The 14269-nt window shown below is 42.1% G+C and overlaps 1 protein-coding gene across 3 annotated transcripts in view; it reads right to left on the bottom strand.

Moving 5' to 3' along the window:
• The window catches only part of LOC117427109 (coronin-1C), a 38699-nt gene extending 26359 nt beyond the window's left edge, over positions 1-12340 (bottom strand). Inside the window, exons 1-2 of one of the 3 annotated variants that reach the window (XM_059032984.1) lie at positions 6342-6487; positions 6001-6047 (exon numbers count right to left, since the gene is read on the bottom strand). Coding sequence is in view for 1 of the 3 variants with exons in the window: in XM_059032982.1 (XP_058888965.1) it covers positions 10741-12340 (1600 nt within the window). In the remaining 2 variants the exon portion in view is untranslated. Of the gene's footprint in view, positions 1-6000; positions 6048-6341; positions 6501-10740 lie in introns of those variants that run through there. The other 2 variants (XM_059032982.1, XM_059032983.1) reach the window with 2 other exon arrangements.
• Between the last annotated feature and the right edge of the window lie 1929 nt (positions 12341-14269).

Below are 14269 nucleotides of genomic sequence, written 5' to 3'. Positions count from 1 at the left end.
AATCAGAGCATGACTTAGCTGAGGGGGTGAAAGTGACAGTAAGCTCAATCATTAGAAAACAAAAGGCAAAAGACTCTTAAGCGTCCAAATTATTTGACAGAAGATTTAAAAAACTGAAATTAGATTACGAGAATGTATAACACTGCGCAGAGGGGACCAGGACAATACAATATACGAATGCTAGGAGCTTCACTGAAGACAGTCTTGGCACACAAACATTACAGCAACTCATTGAAGAGCTTCCATCAAAGCTTGTACCAAGTATTTTACAGCTGGATGGGACCAAGGAGGTCGGGTCAAACTTGCTTGGATCTGGCGACAAGCTGGATCGTTCCTTTATTTAAAAAAAAAAAAGGGAAAGGTGGTTCACTTGACTCCAAGCCCACCAAAACAGAGAACTACATGTGTAGGCAATGTGCTCCAGACTCGAAGTCTTTTGAAGTTAACAATGCAGACGTGCGCAACACCAGGAAGCCTACTAATGATGTGCACAGAACGCAGCTTCTGAAGATCGTACGAGGCGAACCCATAAGTCAACAATTCACATACTGCTGGTCGTGCTTGCAGTACAAAGGGTTTCTGCTGAGAGCTGCCCCACGATCCTCTTTCACTTCACCTCAAATGAGAATGCCTTGATTTAGTGTGTTTACATCAGTCTGCTGGATCAGGAAGCAGATGGTGTTTTCAGACTGATTTTACTAGAAACATGTACATTGACTTCTAATGCAACCACCTTTACAAACTAGTGTTTGTGGCAGAACATCTTTGAATAAGCAGGAAGTAAAATCGCATGTCAAATCCTATGGACTGACCTACAGTAAGAAGGCATCCTCCCAAGTCCTTTTCAGTCTCCTGGCAAATCAGACAAAGATACTGCAGCTCTATTTAGACGAGCCAGTGTTTCAAGCAGGCGGAAGTCTGAACCCGTTTGGTGAATCTGCCTTACTTTAAAGGATAATCTAACACAGGGATTGAACACGTAATGCAAAGGGTAATAACAGCCACATGGAGTACAGTGTGTTTCCATGCAAGAGCCCTGTTGCAAACCGCATTAGAGAGACGAGCGTGGAAACAGAACGCAAACTGTTTATTGACCAAGACCACAAAAAACATTACAAAAAATAATGCAAAAAATGGTCCAATTTGAACTAATCAGCATTCAAGGTACATACCAGAAAACAACTCCAATACCAAGTTGGTTTCTAGATGAAGTGCACACACACACACACACACACACACCTTGTACTGTGTACTAGTATTATAGTCACACCATTGTCATTTTTAGAGTGACTGCAACACAGCGCAGAAGCTGGATTCAGACATGTTTTGAAATGTAAGATTATTATATCCAGGTGATATATGGTGGATTCTGAGTAAATCCTTCCACAGGAGGTGGACTTCACCTTTAAAGCCATGCTCACAATAGTCAATTAAAGTACAGTTGCATGGCAATATATACCCTGTCCTCAACACTACCTTAAACAGCCTGTAACTTGACATTCCAGCACAATCTCTCTTCCTCTACAGTACACCCTTCATCGGGATCTCATCTCTCCTGGAAGCAAGACGCTCCTCCTTTCCCTTTAGCGGTGAATCCCGGCCTGGTCTTTTGGACAGGAACCCAGAACTGACAAATGTGACAAGCAGAGAAAGTCAAAAACTACACTCAACGAGGTCAGTCTTAAAAATGTTCTGCTAGAAAATCCAGCGAACCTCCCACTCACCACCTGTTATACAGAAATCAAATCCAAGAGCGATTACGTACAGTGCAGAGATCAAGATGCAGTTTTAACACTTTCCAAAAGAGGCCTTGCAACATCTACAAGAGGGCTTCTTAAACACTCTGTCTCGGATTCTCAATTTCCATCACAGTGCTAGTACAGAGGGTGCTGAAGTTCAGACTGCCTACAAGAGCTGTCCAGACAGTGAAAAGGTCTCCCTCCAGTCTGCACAGTGGTTCTAAAGCAATTCGACTGCTGTACAGGATCCAAGCAATCACACAGGACAAACGGTTACCTGAAACAGCATATTCCTCAAGCGCCTGATTGATCATCATGGTGGCACTTTTGGGGACAAAAATCTAGAAGACATGCAAGTCACACTATTACACTTTTAGGTTTTGTTTTTCAGCCAAGCATGGATGCCATCACACACAAACACACACACAAATAACAGCCCCTTATCTTTGATGAAGCCAGCTCTCAGCGACAGCTCATGTATGACTCACTCCCAGCATGGCCGGTTATCCCATGGGCAGTGAACAGCTATTTATAAACCAGTCTTGGAGGAAAGCAAGCGGTTGTCTGCTGCCAGACAGGTGGATTACACCAGCTACACATCATCTGAGCGAGTGCACCATTCTGTTCCACATGGGTACAAAAACAGCAGGTCGCGATGTGGATGGAATCACTCAAAAGCAAAACGAGCCTAACTCTGAAAATTTCATATCTGTCATTTTACACTGCAACAAACAGAAATACAAGCATTGCTTGGTATATTTCTGCAAGAAAGGCCAATAGCTCAGTTCAGGATCAGAAAACGTCGGGGAACTTGAACCCAGAAATGCCTAGCATTGCAACATTAGAAAAGAAGCGAGCGGATTTCAGCTACAGTAGTATTACCTTACATGGACATTCATGTATGCACCTGCCAGTTCTGAAGAGAGGCACAGGCGCTCATCTGTTATTCAAAAAATAAACCCAATTGTGTGTTTGGCATCAGAGGCTGATCAAATCACAGAAGAGGGAAGGTAATGAAAAATAATGGCCCATCATAAAGCAATTGACTTTCAAATCAATTCAGTTTGTTTACAGTAAAAAGCTATAGCAGGTTGTATGATGATAATACAGCACTGGGTAACACACTGTGGCAGGTCCTCACAAGTAGAAAAATACCATCATAGGTGTGGGCTTGCTTGTGTTTATGACCCTGCGAGTGCTCTTGCTTGAATCATGCCTCTCAGTCCTGCCAATCACTCACACAGCACTTAAAGATTTCCCTTTGGCCTGATCCAGACAGATCATCTCAAACTAGATGTCCTTATCTGCCAGTCTGATCTCTCAACACATACAGGCACTCCCACACTGTGGAAGGAGTGCTAGGCAAATCCCAGCCCGACTGCTACACGCCTGAATATGAACCGATAAGCAAGGAATATAAAAAATAAAAAGAACTGCTGGGATTCCTGCATCCAGCATTCGCTAGCACTTCATTACCATTTGCTATTAGACTACACCCCCAGTATCTTTTATCTATCTACCAGCCCACAAGACCCAAGTGTAGAGGGGCTTCTCGTCATATGCTCCCAAACCATGCTACACAATACCCCAAGTAAAGCATGTGATGAGGACACAGTTAAGAAGCTCAAGTCTCAAAGGTCATCAGTTTCACCCTGGCTTTTAAGGACCTCCAGTCTCTAGTTGGAAAGGGCCCAGAGATGCTCATCTGACCATTAGCCCCTGGGTGATATTTTATAATGCGATACTTCGTACTGTGATAACTTGTAGCAACTGTAAGTCGTCCTAATAAGGGCGCCTGCTAAGAAATAAAGAAAGTTACATTGAAGAGAACAGAGTTCAACCAAGCAAGGAAAAGACTCTAAATGGCTAAAGGCAGCCCTTTTCACAAGTAAACCACATTGTCATTTTCTTCTTCACCGGTCCTTCTACATTTTCAAGAAAGGAACACCTGCCATTCATCAGCACCCTACTGTTTCAATCCAGGCTGCACAAGGGATTTGCCATTTAAGGTCATACAGTTTAGATGGTCAGCAGATGCCCACAGCATTGAAATGGACAACAGTGTGAAATGAACTTGTGCAACGCCTCTTGGGTTGCCTCAAAGAGAGCGTCTGTGAACATTTTCAGATCAACACGTCTGTGGCTTTAATCAAGACGGGCAATGTTTAAACAAGAGGCTCAAACCCACTTTGATGTAATTCAGCACAGACAACTTAATCCCAAGTCAAATTAACCACTTAAAATGAAAAATTACTTCCATCACTAACTTTGACTTGAGAATCTCAGTGTGTAGATCTTCATACGCAAACACTATTCAGACAGACAGCGCAGTACACCCGAACAAAAATAAAAGTCGCAGTGGTTTGGAATAAGCGTTGGGCGAATAAAGATTAAACTTGCTCTCCCTTTTTTAGGATTGGTAGTAGGACGGGATCTATTCACGAATGATGATGCCAGGTAGACTAAACAAAGAAACAAAAAACAGTGCAGCGCTTTGAGGCTGTAGGCTACTAAAAATAGTGTAAGCACGTGAGGTGACCAGGAGTTCATGCATGAATTAAAAGAACAGTCATTTGTTTGAGCAGCAGAGGTTCTGGAATACATAACATCTCCAGACAACCACTGTAAAAGCCATAGTAAAGATTACTGTTATTGGAATTAAAACACAATGGGAACGTTCAAAGCAAAAGCGGAGCAGCACACACCCAGTCTCACATACTGCAAAAACTGAGCATCACACCCCCAGTGCCATATACTGCTCAACACAAGCGTTTTGTTATTGGGAGTTTCCCCGTGTAGGTTTTTCAAAAGCCTTCCTTGTTCAAGCGCATCTGGAAATGAATAGGGAGACACAATAATCAAGGAGGAACAATAAAACTGTGCTGGAATCCTCTGTACGTATTCCACGGCATACAATGACAGGTGCTGCCCTTGGAATGATTCATTATACAATAATCTTTATTTCCACCGAACTGCCTCGCCAATGCGCTTGTCCGATGGCGCTCGTAATAGATAGACCATAGTAATAATGATGGGCTGCTCAGGGTCAGCAGCAATCACGCTTGAGAGAGAGGTTTGTATATTCCGTGCACACAACAGAGTGGGGAAAAACAAAAACCATGATTTTCTTTATTAAATATGTAATAGTTCTAGGGCTCATGTGCCTAGCAGTACGAAACCATTTAAATTGAGTGTGTTTATTTAAGAATTACTGCTCCCACAACGCTTCGCATATAAATGGTCTCGAGTCTAGCTACATAGCTCCATGACATTTTCCTAGCAGCCTCTAGATCAGCATTAGCTGAATAAACACCGACATAAAATGTAAGGGGGAAGGTCTTTTTTTTTTTTAGAAAAGCTTTTACGATCTGTGTAAAATGCATCAGTGCATTTTGCTTGGCCGAACGGATTTTACCATTAATGATAAATCATTGTATATGATGCCATTACAGCATTGCTAGTTTCGGTTTGGTTGTCATGCATGCAGTCCATTGTGAATACCGTGGTTCTTTTCGTTATATTCCTACTGCCAATCCGAAAAACTAAACACCATTTATTGGCCACGCTGGTCTTGAGTATTCCTCTTCTGCCTCCAGCTTTAGAGTTTCCTAATGAACCATGCCTCTATATAAACCCGCTCCAATAAATCTCTGCAAGTTGCTGTGTAGATCATACGACAGTGTGAGACTTCCTGGCATATTTTGCTGGCAGATGCAATATCAGAAATGCATGTAGCCTAGGCGCTTCCATTACATAAGCGTTCATTCTGCTGGGTGTGAGAATGCAGCTATAGAGTACACCCACCTCAACCAACATCAATAATCATGCGCTCGCCTAAAGAGAGTCCCCTGCCTTACTATCACGACATCAAAAAGAGGCTAGGGCATTCGCTTGACAGCATGCCTGTATTATTCAATTCTACACCACTAGACCGCCTTAGGTTACAAACTGCATACTGTACTTGCATTTTAATAAGCGATCTAGCTTAATAAAAAGACCATGTTCACGCATTCATTAATACTACTAGTTAGACCGTAAACGACCATGTCAGTTTTTACGGTACAACACACACACACACTGACTCAGTCCATGCAGACACCCACATGCCGATCACGCATTCCATATTGCACAGGATTCACAGGTCCATTCAACAATTCTGAATTTCTTCAACTCGAACGATCCTACCGTCTCCCACACAAATGTACAACCCAAGCTAGCACGCCACGAGTGTTGTTCTCTCTCTTTAAAATAAGCAACTTACTCGACTGGAAACGTTGCGAATTCCCTCGTCTCTACGTGAATGAATCTCTGCCAAAAAATTGAAAAAAAGCAAGGTCCGGCTAGTTAATCTTCATAGATTCACACCACCCGGTGTGCTTAAAAGTCACCAATGCATTCAATGTACACCCTCCGCGACTACGATATTTCCTAAACTAAACCCGGTATATATTTACGCGTTTAATAAACCGTTTCCACAAAACGATCTGGATCTCAGTCATAATGAATGTAACGTGACAGCATCCCTTCATATCAAAACCTAACATATACAACGGTCTCCCAGACGCACACAAAAACGATTTCATAAAAGGCGTCAAACCTTACCTGGTTGCGTATAATAATAATCCCTGCCAAGAGTTTTTTTTATAAATTTAAAATCATATAACTTTCCCCAACACCGCTCTTCTCCACTCTCTACCTCCCTGCCGCAGTTACTGCTCGCTCGCCTTTTCTTTTCTCTCCGGATCACTAGTGCCGGATGCAACGCCCTGCCTGCAACCCGCCCCCGCCTACCCTTTGCCGAAATCTGATTGGCAGGCATGGGACATACAGCCTAACTGGCCAATGATAATTTAGCGGGATTTGGAGCCTGATGGTTTGGGGAACTGTATATGAGCATGGATGGGCGCTCCAAACACGTAACCCTGTTGTAGTGCTGGTTTAAAATGAGAGTTAGTGTGCAATGCATTTGATTCCCATTGTCCTCCAGACGTGACGGCCATCACATTTCAGTGGTTATGAGGTGTCTCTAAATATAGCAGTATACATCTTACCTGAAACGCCTTTTAAGTACGTGTCTGTTTAGTTCATGTAGGTCAAGAAAACTTTAGTAGGAAGTGAAACCACCTTTGGGGGAATGCAAACAAACTGGAAAGCGAATAAGGTATGAATTGGTAAACCATGGAGAGGTGCATTAAACAGTAACCCAGAATATAACTGTCTCACTGACGACTCACTCACTACCTTCCTGTTTATTTTTCCAGTCCCAGACTCAGCAGTGTGTGGGACTCCTCGGTTTGATCCAGCCCAGCCCAGCCCAGGTCTGTCCTGCTCATTTATATGCCCTGACGGCCACGCAAACCGCAGTTTCGTTTCCTGAGTAGATCTGAAATGTGTATTTATATAATGACTCATTGCAATCTGCCATGCCAGATTAAGTAAAATTGTCCTCCTCCTTTTTTGCATCTATCTTCAACCAAGCAATTTGTTTTTACTCTGCATAATGCAAATATATCCCAGCAGCCACTCTGAAGGTGTTATAGGCTAGGCGTAAAGTGTGCTATTTTAAACTTAGCGTGTGGTCAGATAGCAATCTCTTTGAGGGCATTTAAATGCAACTTTTAAAATTGCCACCAGTGAAACTCTGTGTGAAGCCAATTCCATCTTACTGGTCAGCCTGTGCAATGACTTGTATGTGTTTCTATCCCCTGATCTCATTTTCTGTATTGATTTTGAGTGATTATAATGGCTGTTGTATTTAGCTGAGGGATAATTACACATTGTAACTTATGTTTTTGTTTTTAATTTTCAACCCATGATGTTAATTGCACAATTATTCAAGGTTTTAGAGATGAGGAATCTGGAATGAGGGACGGGGGGATATCTTTACCATGTAAAATACTGTTTTGTATATTTTCAATTACACGCTACACAGGCCAGACAACCAACCACCCCAGGCCACAATGGAAAACAAAATGACTGCAGCATAGGCTCTAAAGCAAACTGTCGCTCTTCAATAGCAATTTCATAGGAGGTATAAAAATCTGAATGACACGTCTTTGCTGACATGCACATAAAGTATTTTCTGCCAGTGGCTTTTTTCACCGTTATTAACAGTTTGCAGCTAAGTGAGTACACAAATTATATCAAAGATTAATTTGTAACACATTTAAAAATGCCTGCTTCATTAGAATATACCGACCAAATCAGTTATATCAGGTGAATCAATCGCTGAATCCACCCATGATTACTCAAAATAACTGTAATCTGAGTGAGCAATGGCTTCTATTAATAATTTGCAAGGGGCGGATGCAACTTTAATTGAGAATGACATCTGCTATGACTGAGAAAATCTACCCAGATTGCAAATTCAGGTCCTTATATAAGACAAGTAGGCATCTCTATGAAAGGAATACGCATTCAAAATGCATAACCTTGAGCTACATATGCTGGGCTGTGTATACATTTTGCAATACATACAGAGACAGTCCCACATCTCTGATTAATTAATCTCTGATTAATTGAACCGATTAGCTTGAACAGGACTTATAATTGTACCCGACCTCAAACACAACACCCACTTCATAACATTGCTTTCTCTAACCACCTGGAAAGTGCAAAGCCTGAATGCTATGGCTGGTATTCACATATTTTGTTTCCAATATTGCTTTCCCATAGCAAACTACTTGCATAGCAAACAGTGTCCCATTATGTGACTGTAACGTTTACCAGGTGGTCAGTGTTATTGATAAACCAATGGGTCAGAATCTCAAAGCTTTTTACTCCAACATGTTATAAAAGCTATGAAAATAACGCTTAACTAAATCTGTTCAATGAAGTGAGGTCTCTATATTTGATAACTTATTTAATACCAACCCTGTATCATACTTCTAGATGCATTTGAACAAATGTGTTTCACTTTCACACACAAGGTTGTGTGGTCCAGTGGTTAAAGAAAAGGGCTTGTAACCAGGAGGTCCCCGGTTCAAATCCCACCTCAGCCACTGACTCATTGTGTGACCCTGAGCAAGTCACTTAACCTCCTTCTGCTCTGTCTTTCGGGTGAGACGTAGTTGTAAGTGACTCTGCAGCTGATGCATAGTTCACACACCCTAGTCTCTGTAAGTCGCCTTGGATAAAGGCGTCTGCTAAATAAACAAACACTGAGAAATAAATCAGGTCAGCTCTGTTCCCACGCGCAGGTGCATCAGCAGGCCAGGGTATCTGGTTTCCTCACGCCTTGTGGGTTTCCTTACTCACTTCTCTACTGGGTTAGATGGGTAACAACCTCTTCCTGTGGCACGCGGTGATGGCACTCATAGCAAAGACAGTTCATGACATACTGGCTGCACAGCCCCGTGTATTTAGAGGCTTTACCACTAGGGACAGTGTTAGGCCCATCCCAAATACATTTAACCACCTGAAACTAGAACGTGATTTAAATGAAGCACTTAGTTATTAAGTGCAGATTTTATTTCTTGTTTGTTTTTAATGATACATGATAAATAGTCCTAGAAAAGAGTATCAGTTTAAATGCCTTTAGTGTTGCTTCATATTGTGTACTACACGTATCATACCTGCAGCTATTATTTTAAGCAGTGCCGTTGCCGTAATAGTAGTTAGTTGTAATATTTTACATAGGCTTCCCAGCAAAAATTAAATCCACTTTGTTAAATGGTGTAATTCTTTACATGTGCACAAATTACAGTGGGATTGATGTTGTAACCACTAGGCGGGGCTATAGAGCTATAATATTATAAAAAAAAACGGCATTGCAATAGGTTATCAATATTAATTGAACAATATTTGTAGTCTGCTTTATTTCCAATGTACTTAACGTTGCAGTCACTGATCTATATATTTCCTTATAAAGTTATATAAACCATAATGAGTTATATAAAAAAAAAAAAAAAAAAATCTGACTGCTGACATAGATCAATTTACGTTCATTGGGAGATCACTAGTTGCTTTAGGGGAAATCATATCAGCCCCTTATAATTGTAAACTATAGCTTTATTGTCTGCCGTCTGTAAATTGATGTGCATTCCATATTATGACGTCACATTTGACAATAAGAATGAGAAAATATAATAAAGTAATACGCTGGACTTTATTTATAACTAGACTAATGTTCTGCCATAAATATTGTACATTTTACTAAACAATATTTAAATGTGGTATTATTTTGACGTAGAATAATAACACACAGTATAGTTTCTGTTTTCTATAGCTAGAAAGAATGAACGAAAGAAAGCTCCATGACAGAATATGTTAAGTAAACTGGTGCACTCCGTCTAAATAATAAATCATATTCCGTTCAACCAGGATGAGGAGTGAATGCACTTAAGAGATATTCCCTGTTACAACCGTGCCTCTTGGTTCATTGGCTCAAGACGAACGGATTTTGGAAACAACCACTTCCGAGTTTTAAATGTCATGATGTGCGTCAAAAGACTGCTAATCCTTCATGAAAGAATACCCGTTAAGGCAGCGTTTCAAGAAGGCCTGCTGTTTCTGTTTTTATTTTAGAAAAACACTCTCAGCTGATTATATGAAACATTCTTTCTTTTCAGCGACAAGTACTTTGATGACAAATTAGCACTCCAGTTGGATCAGAGTGTTTAATGTTGCTTTTCAATATCGGTACAGACTAGAGCGCTCTTTTTTCTTGTTCAGATACGAACCTTCGATTTCTAGGTGGTTAATGAAATTTCTTAATTGATATTTTCAATCATTAACCCCCATCTGACAGCAAAACATTATTGAATTTGAAATCAAATCACTTTAGGAACATACCTGAAATAAACATACAAATATTCAAAATAAAATGTGACTAAAACGAATGGTAATGTGGTTACACTTGTGTATGGAAAATGCAGTGACGTAATAGATTTAATAGCACATTCTTATCTGTCTATACCCACAATGCATACGTTTAGGGTTAATAAATGCGTACATTATTAATGTTTATCTGTAATTATCAGCAGTCGGTTTGTGTGCTTACCTTTCTTCGGTGTGCTCTTCACCTCTGCTGCCTTGGTTTTTTTTGGGGTGTCGAATGCCATTTTCATTAAAGCCACTTTCACTGCTTGACCTTGTTCTGCAGTGAGCCCCTGCTTTCTCTCCCTGGGATTCGGAGAAGCCAGTAGCTTTGGATTTTCAGTAACAGTGACCTCCACATCCATAGGCTGGCCTGCTTGTGGACCTCTACCTCCAGCCTCTGGAGCTCGTGAAGGACATGGGCTGGCTTTGATGCTGTCGAGCTGGACTCCTCCAGCTTTATCATCATTGTTGTCTTTTAAACATTGTGCACTGGCGTCCTCTTCAGCTTTGTCTTTGCAACTCTGGAAAAGCACTTCATCAGCATTGGCATCTTTAGGGCTCCCCCCACACTGCTGTTCCAGGTGCTCAATTGGCTTCTCTTTGGCTGTGGAGGCCCAGCTGTTGTCCCCTGCCTCTGTAATGCTTTGGCCCCCCTGGATACGTTGTTCAGATTCAACTTCTTTGGTGTTCTCAGTTGTAAGTTGTACATGCTCTGAGTTTGCTATTTGGTCTATAACTAGATTTAGGCTGGATTCTTCAAGGGTTCCACTGAAACAAATATTATTGATTTTCTCAACCTGAGAAGCACCAAGGAGGTCCTGGTGGATCTCCTTGCTTTCTTGAAATTGAGGGCCTTCTTTATAACTTTCCACCTTCTCAAGCACCCCAGAACCCTCGTCAGATTCCTTGTCATCCTTGAGTCTGGACTTCCCTTGGTGGATCTGCAAAGCGGGAAGACAAACCACCTCTTGATCTCTAGCCACCATTGGTTCACTTTTCCCCTGCAGAGGAAATTTAACCTCAAATCCTGAACGAGGCACATCCTCTCCAGCAGCCAGCTCCAATAGCAAGCTCTTCACATTCTCCTCCTCTCTGGAACATTTTATTGGAGGATGGACCGGCACCAGCCCAGTTAGTGTGGGGCTGTTCTGAAGCTGATCCACGTTTTCCATATTCACGTCCTCATTTGATGCCTGATCTTCTCCTTTTCCACACATGCTGTCCCCTTTATTCTGATTTGCCTCCTCCTGAGTTTCAACTCCAGCATGGTCTGCTTCAGAGTCAGTCACCTCCTTGCCATCCATTGAATGCAGAACAGCACTAGTCATCAAACCAGCACTCTCCATTGCTTCCACGTCTTGTTCCTCCAAGTCAGTTCGACAACTCTCGATCTCCTCTGGCGTTTCATGAGCAGCATTGCCTGCCTTCACTCCTTCCTTTCCCATTCCATCACTGGCGGGGGGCCTTCGTTCCATGTGCATGGCTCTATCAGAGCTCTCCTCTGTCTCCTGAGCAGTTCCTACTGGCTCACAGCCTGGTTTGGTTTCCATGACCTCAGTGTTTGTTTTCTCAGCCTGACGGATGCTGTCTGCAGTATCTAAATGCCCCAGACTCTCCTGCCTCACACCCTCTCCGACTTGGCCGCCCCACTCTCCAGCAGGGTCCCCCTGGGTTGAACTGCCCTCCAGCTTCTCATCGTTCATCTCTGCCTGAAAGTCTGTGGCTGCTGCCTCCTCAAGGATCTGTCCGACTGCGTGGACGGTATCCAGTTGTTGGCCCATTTTCAATCCTATGAAAACAGGGATTACGTTACACTTTATGTAAAGTAGCCACCCTCCCTGTGATGCTATGTGTCAGGCATGCATGCTTCTCTGCAATGACTGTTGTACAGAAACCACATGCCCCCCACCGCCTTACACTCACTCCCACTGCTGCACCTCCACCCAGAAAGCAAGAGGGAATGTTTCGGTGGGATGCGTGTAACTGGTACAGGGTTTGATCTGTCTCCAATGTGTGAATGATGCTTTTTTTTTATCAGCAGTGGAAAGAAAATATGTGGAAGCAAACCAAAACACCTACAGTATGAATGCACTAAGACATGATTTCATCTATTTATTCCACTAGCTGTATGTTAATTTGAAACTCTTTCTCAACATTAACCTAAGCAGGGTGATCCAGAACTAACACTCCTTCAAAAAAACCTCACAGGTTGTCTATAATTGTCCTGTGATTAAAAAAAAAAAGCATGCTATAAGTATAACATGCTGTCTCCTTGCATGAGACAGCCCCCCCCCCCCCCCCCCGAGACAGCTCTAACTGTGTGCTTGCATTCACTTTTTACAGCACTCCCTCAGACACTGCTGGCATACAGTGTCTGATCCCATACTTCCATGACAAAAACAGGAACTCAGGGGAGACCCGCGCAATTTACCAAGAAATTACTGCCAGCTTTTTTTACTTTTTCAATTTATTTTTACTGTTAACTACTGAAGAAAATGCAAGTTAATTGAAATTCAGCACAAGCACTAGCTAGGTTTTATTGCACTGTGCAGACAAACCTCACAGCTGGACCTCAACTCCACAATTGGTTTCCACCAATTTACTGTACATAGAGTTATCTTTATGTACATATTAAACATATTGTTGTGTGCATCTTGCTACAAGTCTCCAATGCAGAGAATGTAACTCCAGGTTACCTCTCCTAAAGCCAATCATTTCAGGCTTGAGTGGTTCTATAAAGAAACACTTACTCCCTGAACTGCTTTTTCACACTGTTGTCTACTTCTTGCTGCAGCTCAGCGCTCAGCTGTAAAACCAGAGGGTGTCACACTACATGAGCTTACAATGATTCTGGTCATTTAATATCTCTTCAAATCAACAGGATCTGTGGGACTTAGCAGCTAACTCTCTCTCTGTCTCTCTCTCTCTCTCTCTCTCTCTCTCTCTCTCTCTTGCTCACTCACTCTCAGTGAAATATGATTACATGCGGTCGGCTTTAGCGCATTCTTCAATTGTTAAGCCTTCTGTGCTTATTTAAAGACCTTGTTGTCAGTCCAGTTTGTTTACATTCCCCCAGACCTAAATGCTTGCTTTCCTTTGTGAGCCATAGGAAGTTCTACATGATATATCTGAAGATTGGAAGACTTCATGCTATAGCCTGGTTCAAAATCCTAGTTTAGCTACCCTGACTAATTATATTGCGTGATCGCCAGCTTCAGGCAAATCACTTGATCTTCATGTGCTTCAGTCCCACCCAGCCTGTAACACTGGAGACAAGCAGAAAAAAAAGGCAAAGGACATCCTTGAGTGAAATGCAAGTACGACATCAACCTCTCCATCAGCATGTTATGATTCAATAGTCCAGTATGAATGCACTTACCAGCCTTCTTGATGCAACCGTACACTGAGCGGTCCAGGAGCACAGAGCCCTTTTGTTGAGCTGTGTCTTCACCAGTGTCAGGCTTGTGATCCTTAATGTTCAGCCCTACCGTGACGTCAGAATTCATTTGCCTACGGAAATCAGCTTTCCTTTTGTTTCTGGTTTATCAGTGGAGGAATCTTTCCTTTTTTGCCTTTGGCTGTCACTGGTAAAGCTCAACTTGTTGTATTATGAGTTTGAATCCAGGAATCCAGTACATGTGACAGCTATTGGTGTCAATACAGGGGGTCTTGGGGGTCCAAACACACCACAGTGTTCCTGATACAATTGT

This window comes from Acipenser ruthenus, chromosome 11 (assembly GCF_902713425.1).
Source record: "Acipenser ruthenus chromosome 11, fAciRut3.2 maternal haplotype, whole genome shotgun sequence".
Taxonomy (NCBI): Eukaryota; Metazoa; Chordata; class Actinopteri; order Acipenseriformes; family Acipenseridae; genus Acipenser; species Acipenser ruthenus.
This window is presented reverse-complemented; position numbering and strand designations above follow the sequence as displayed.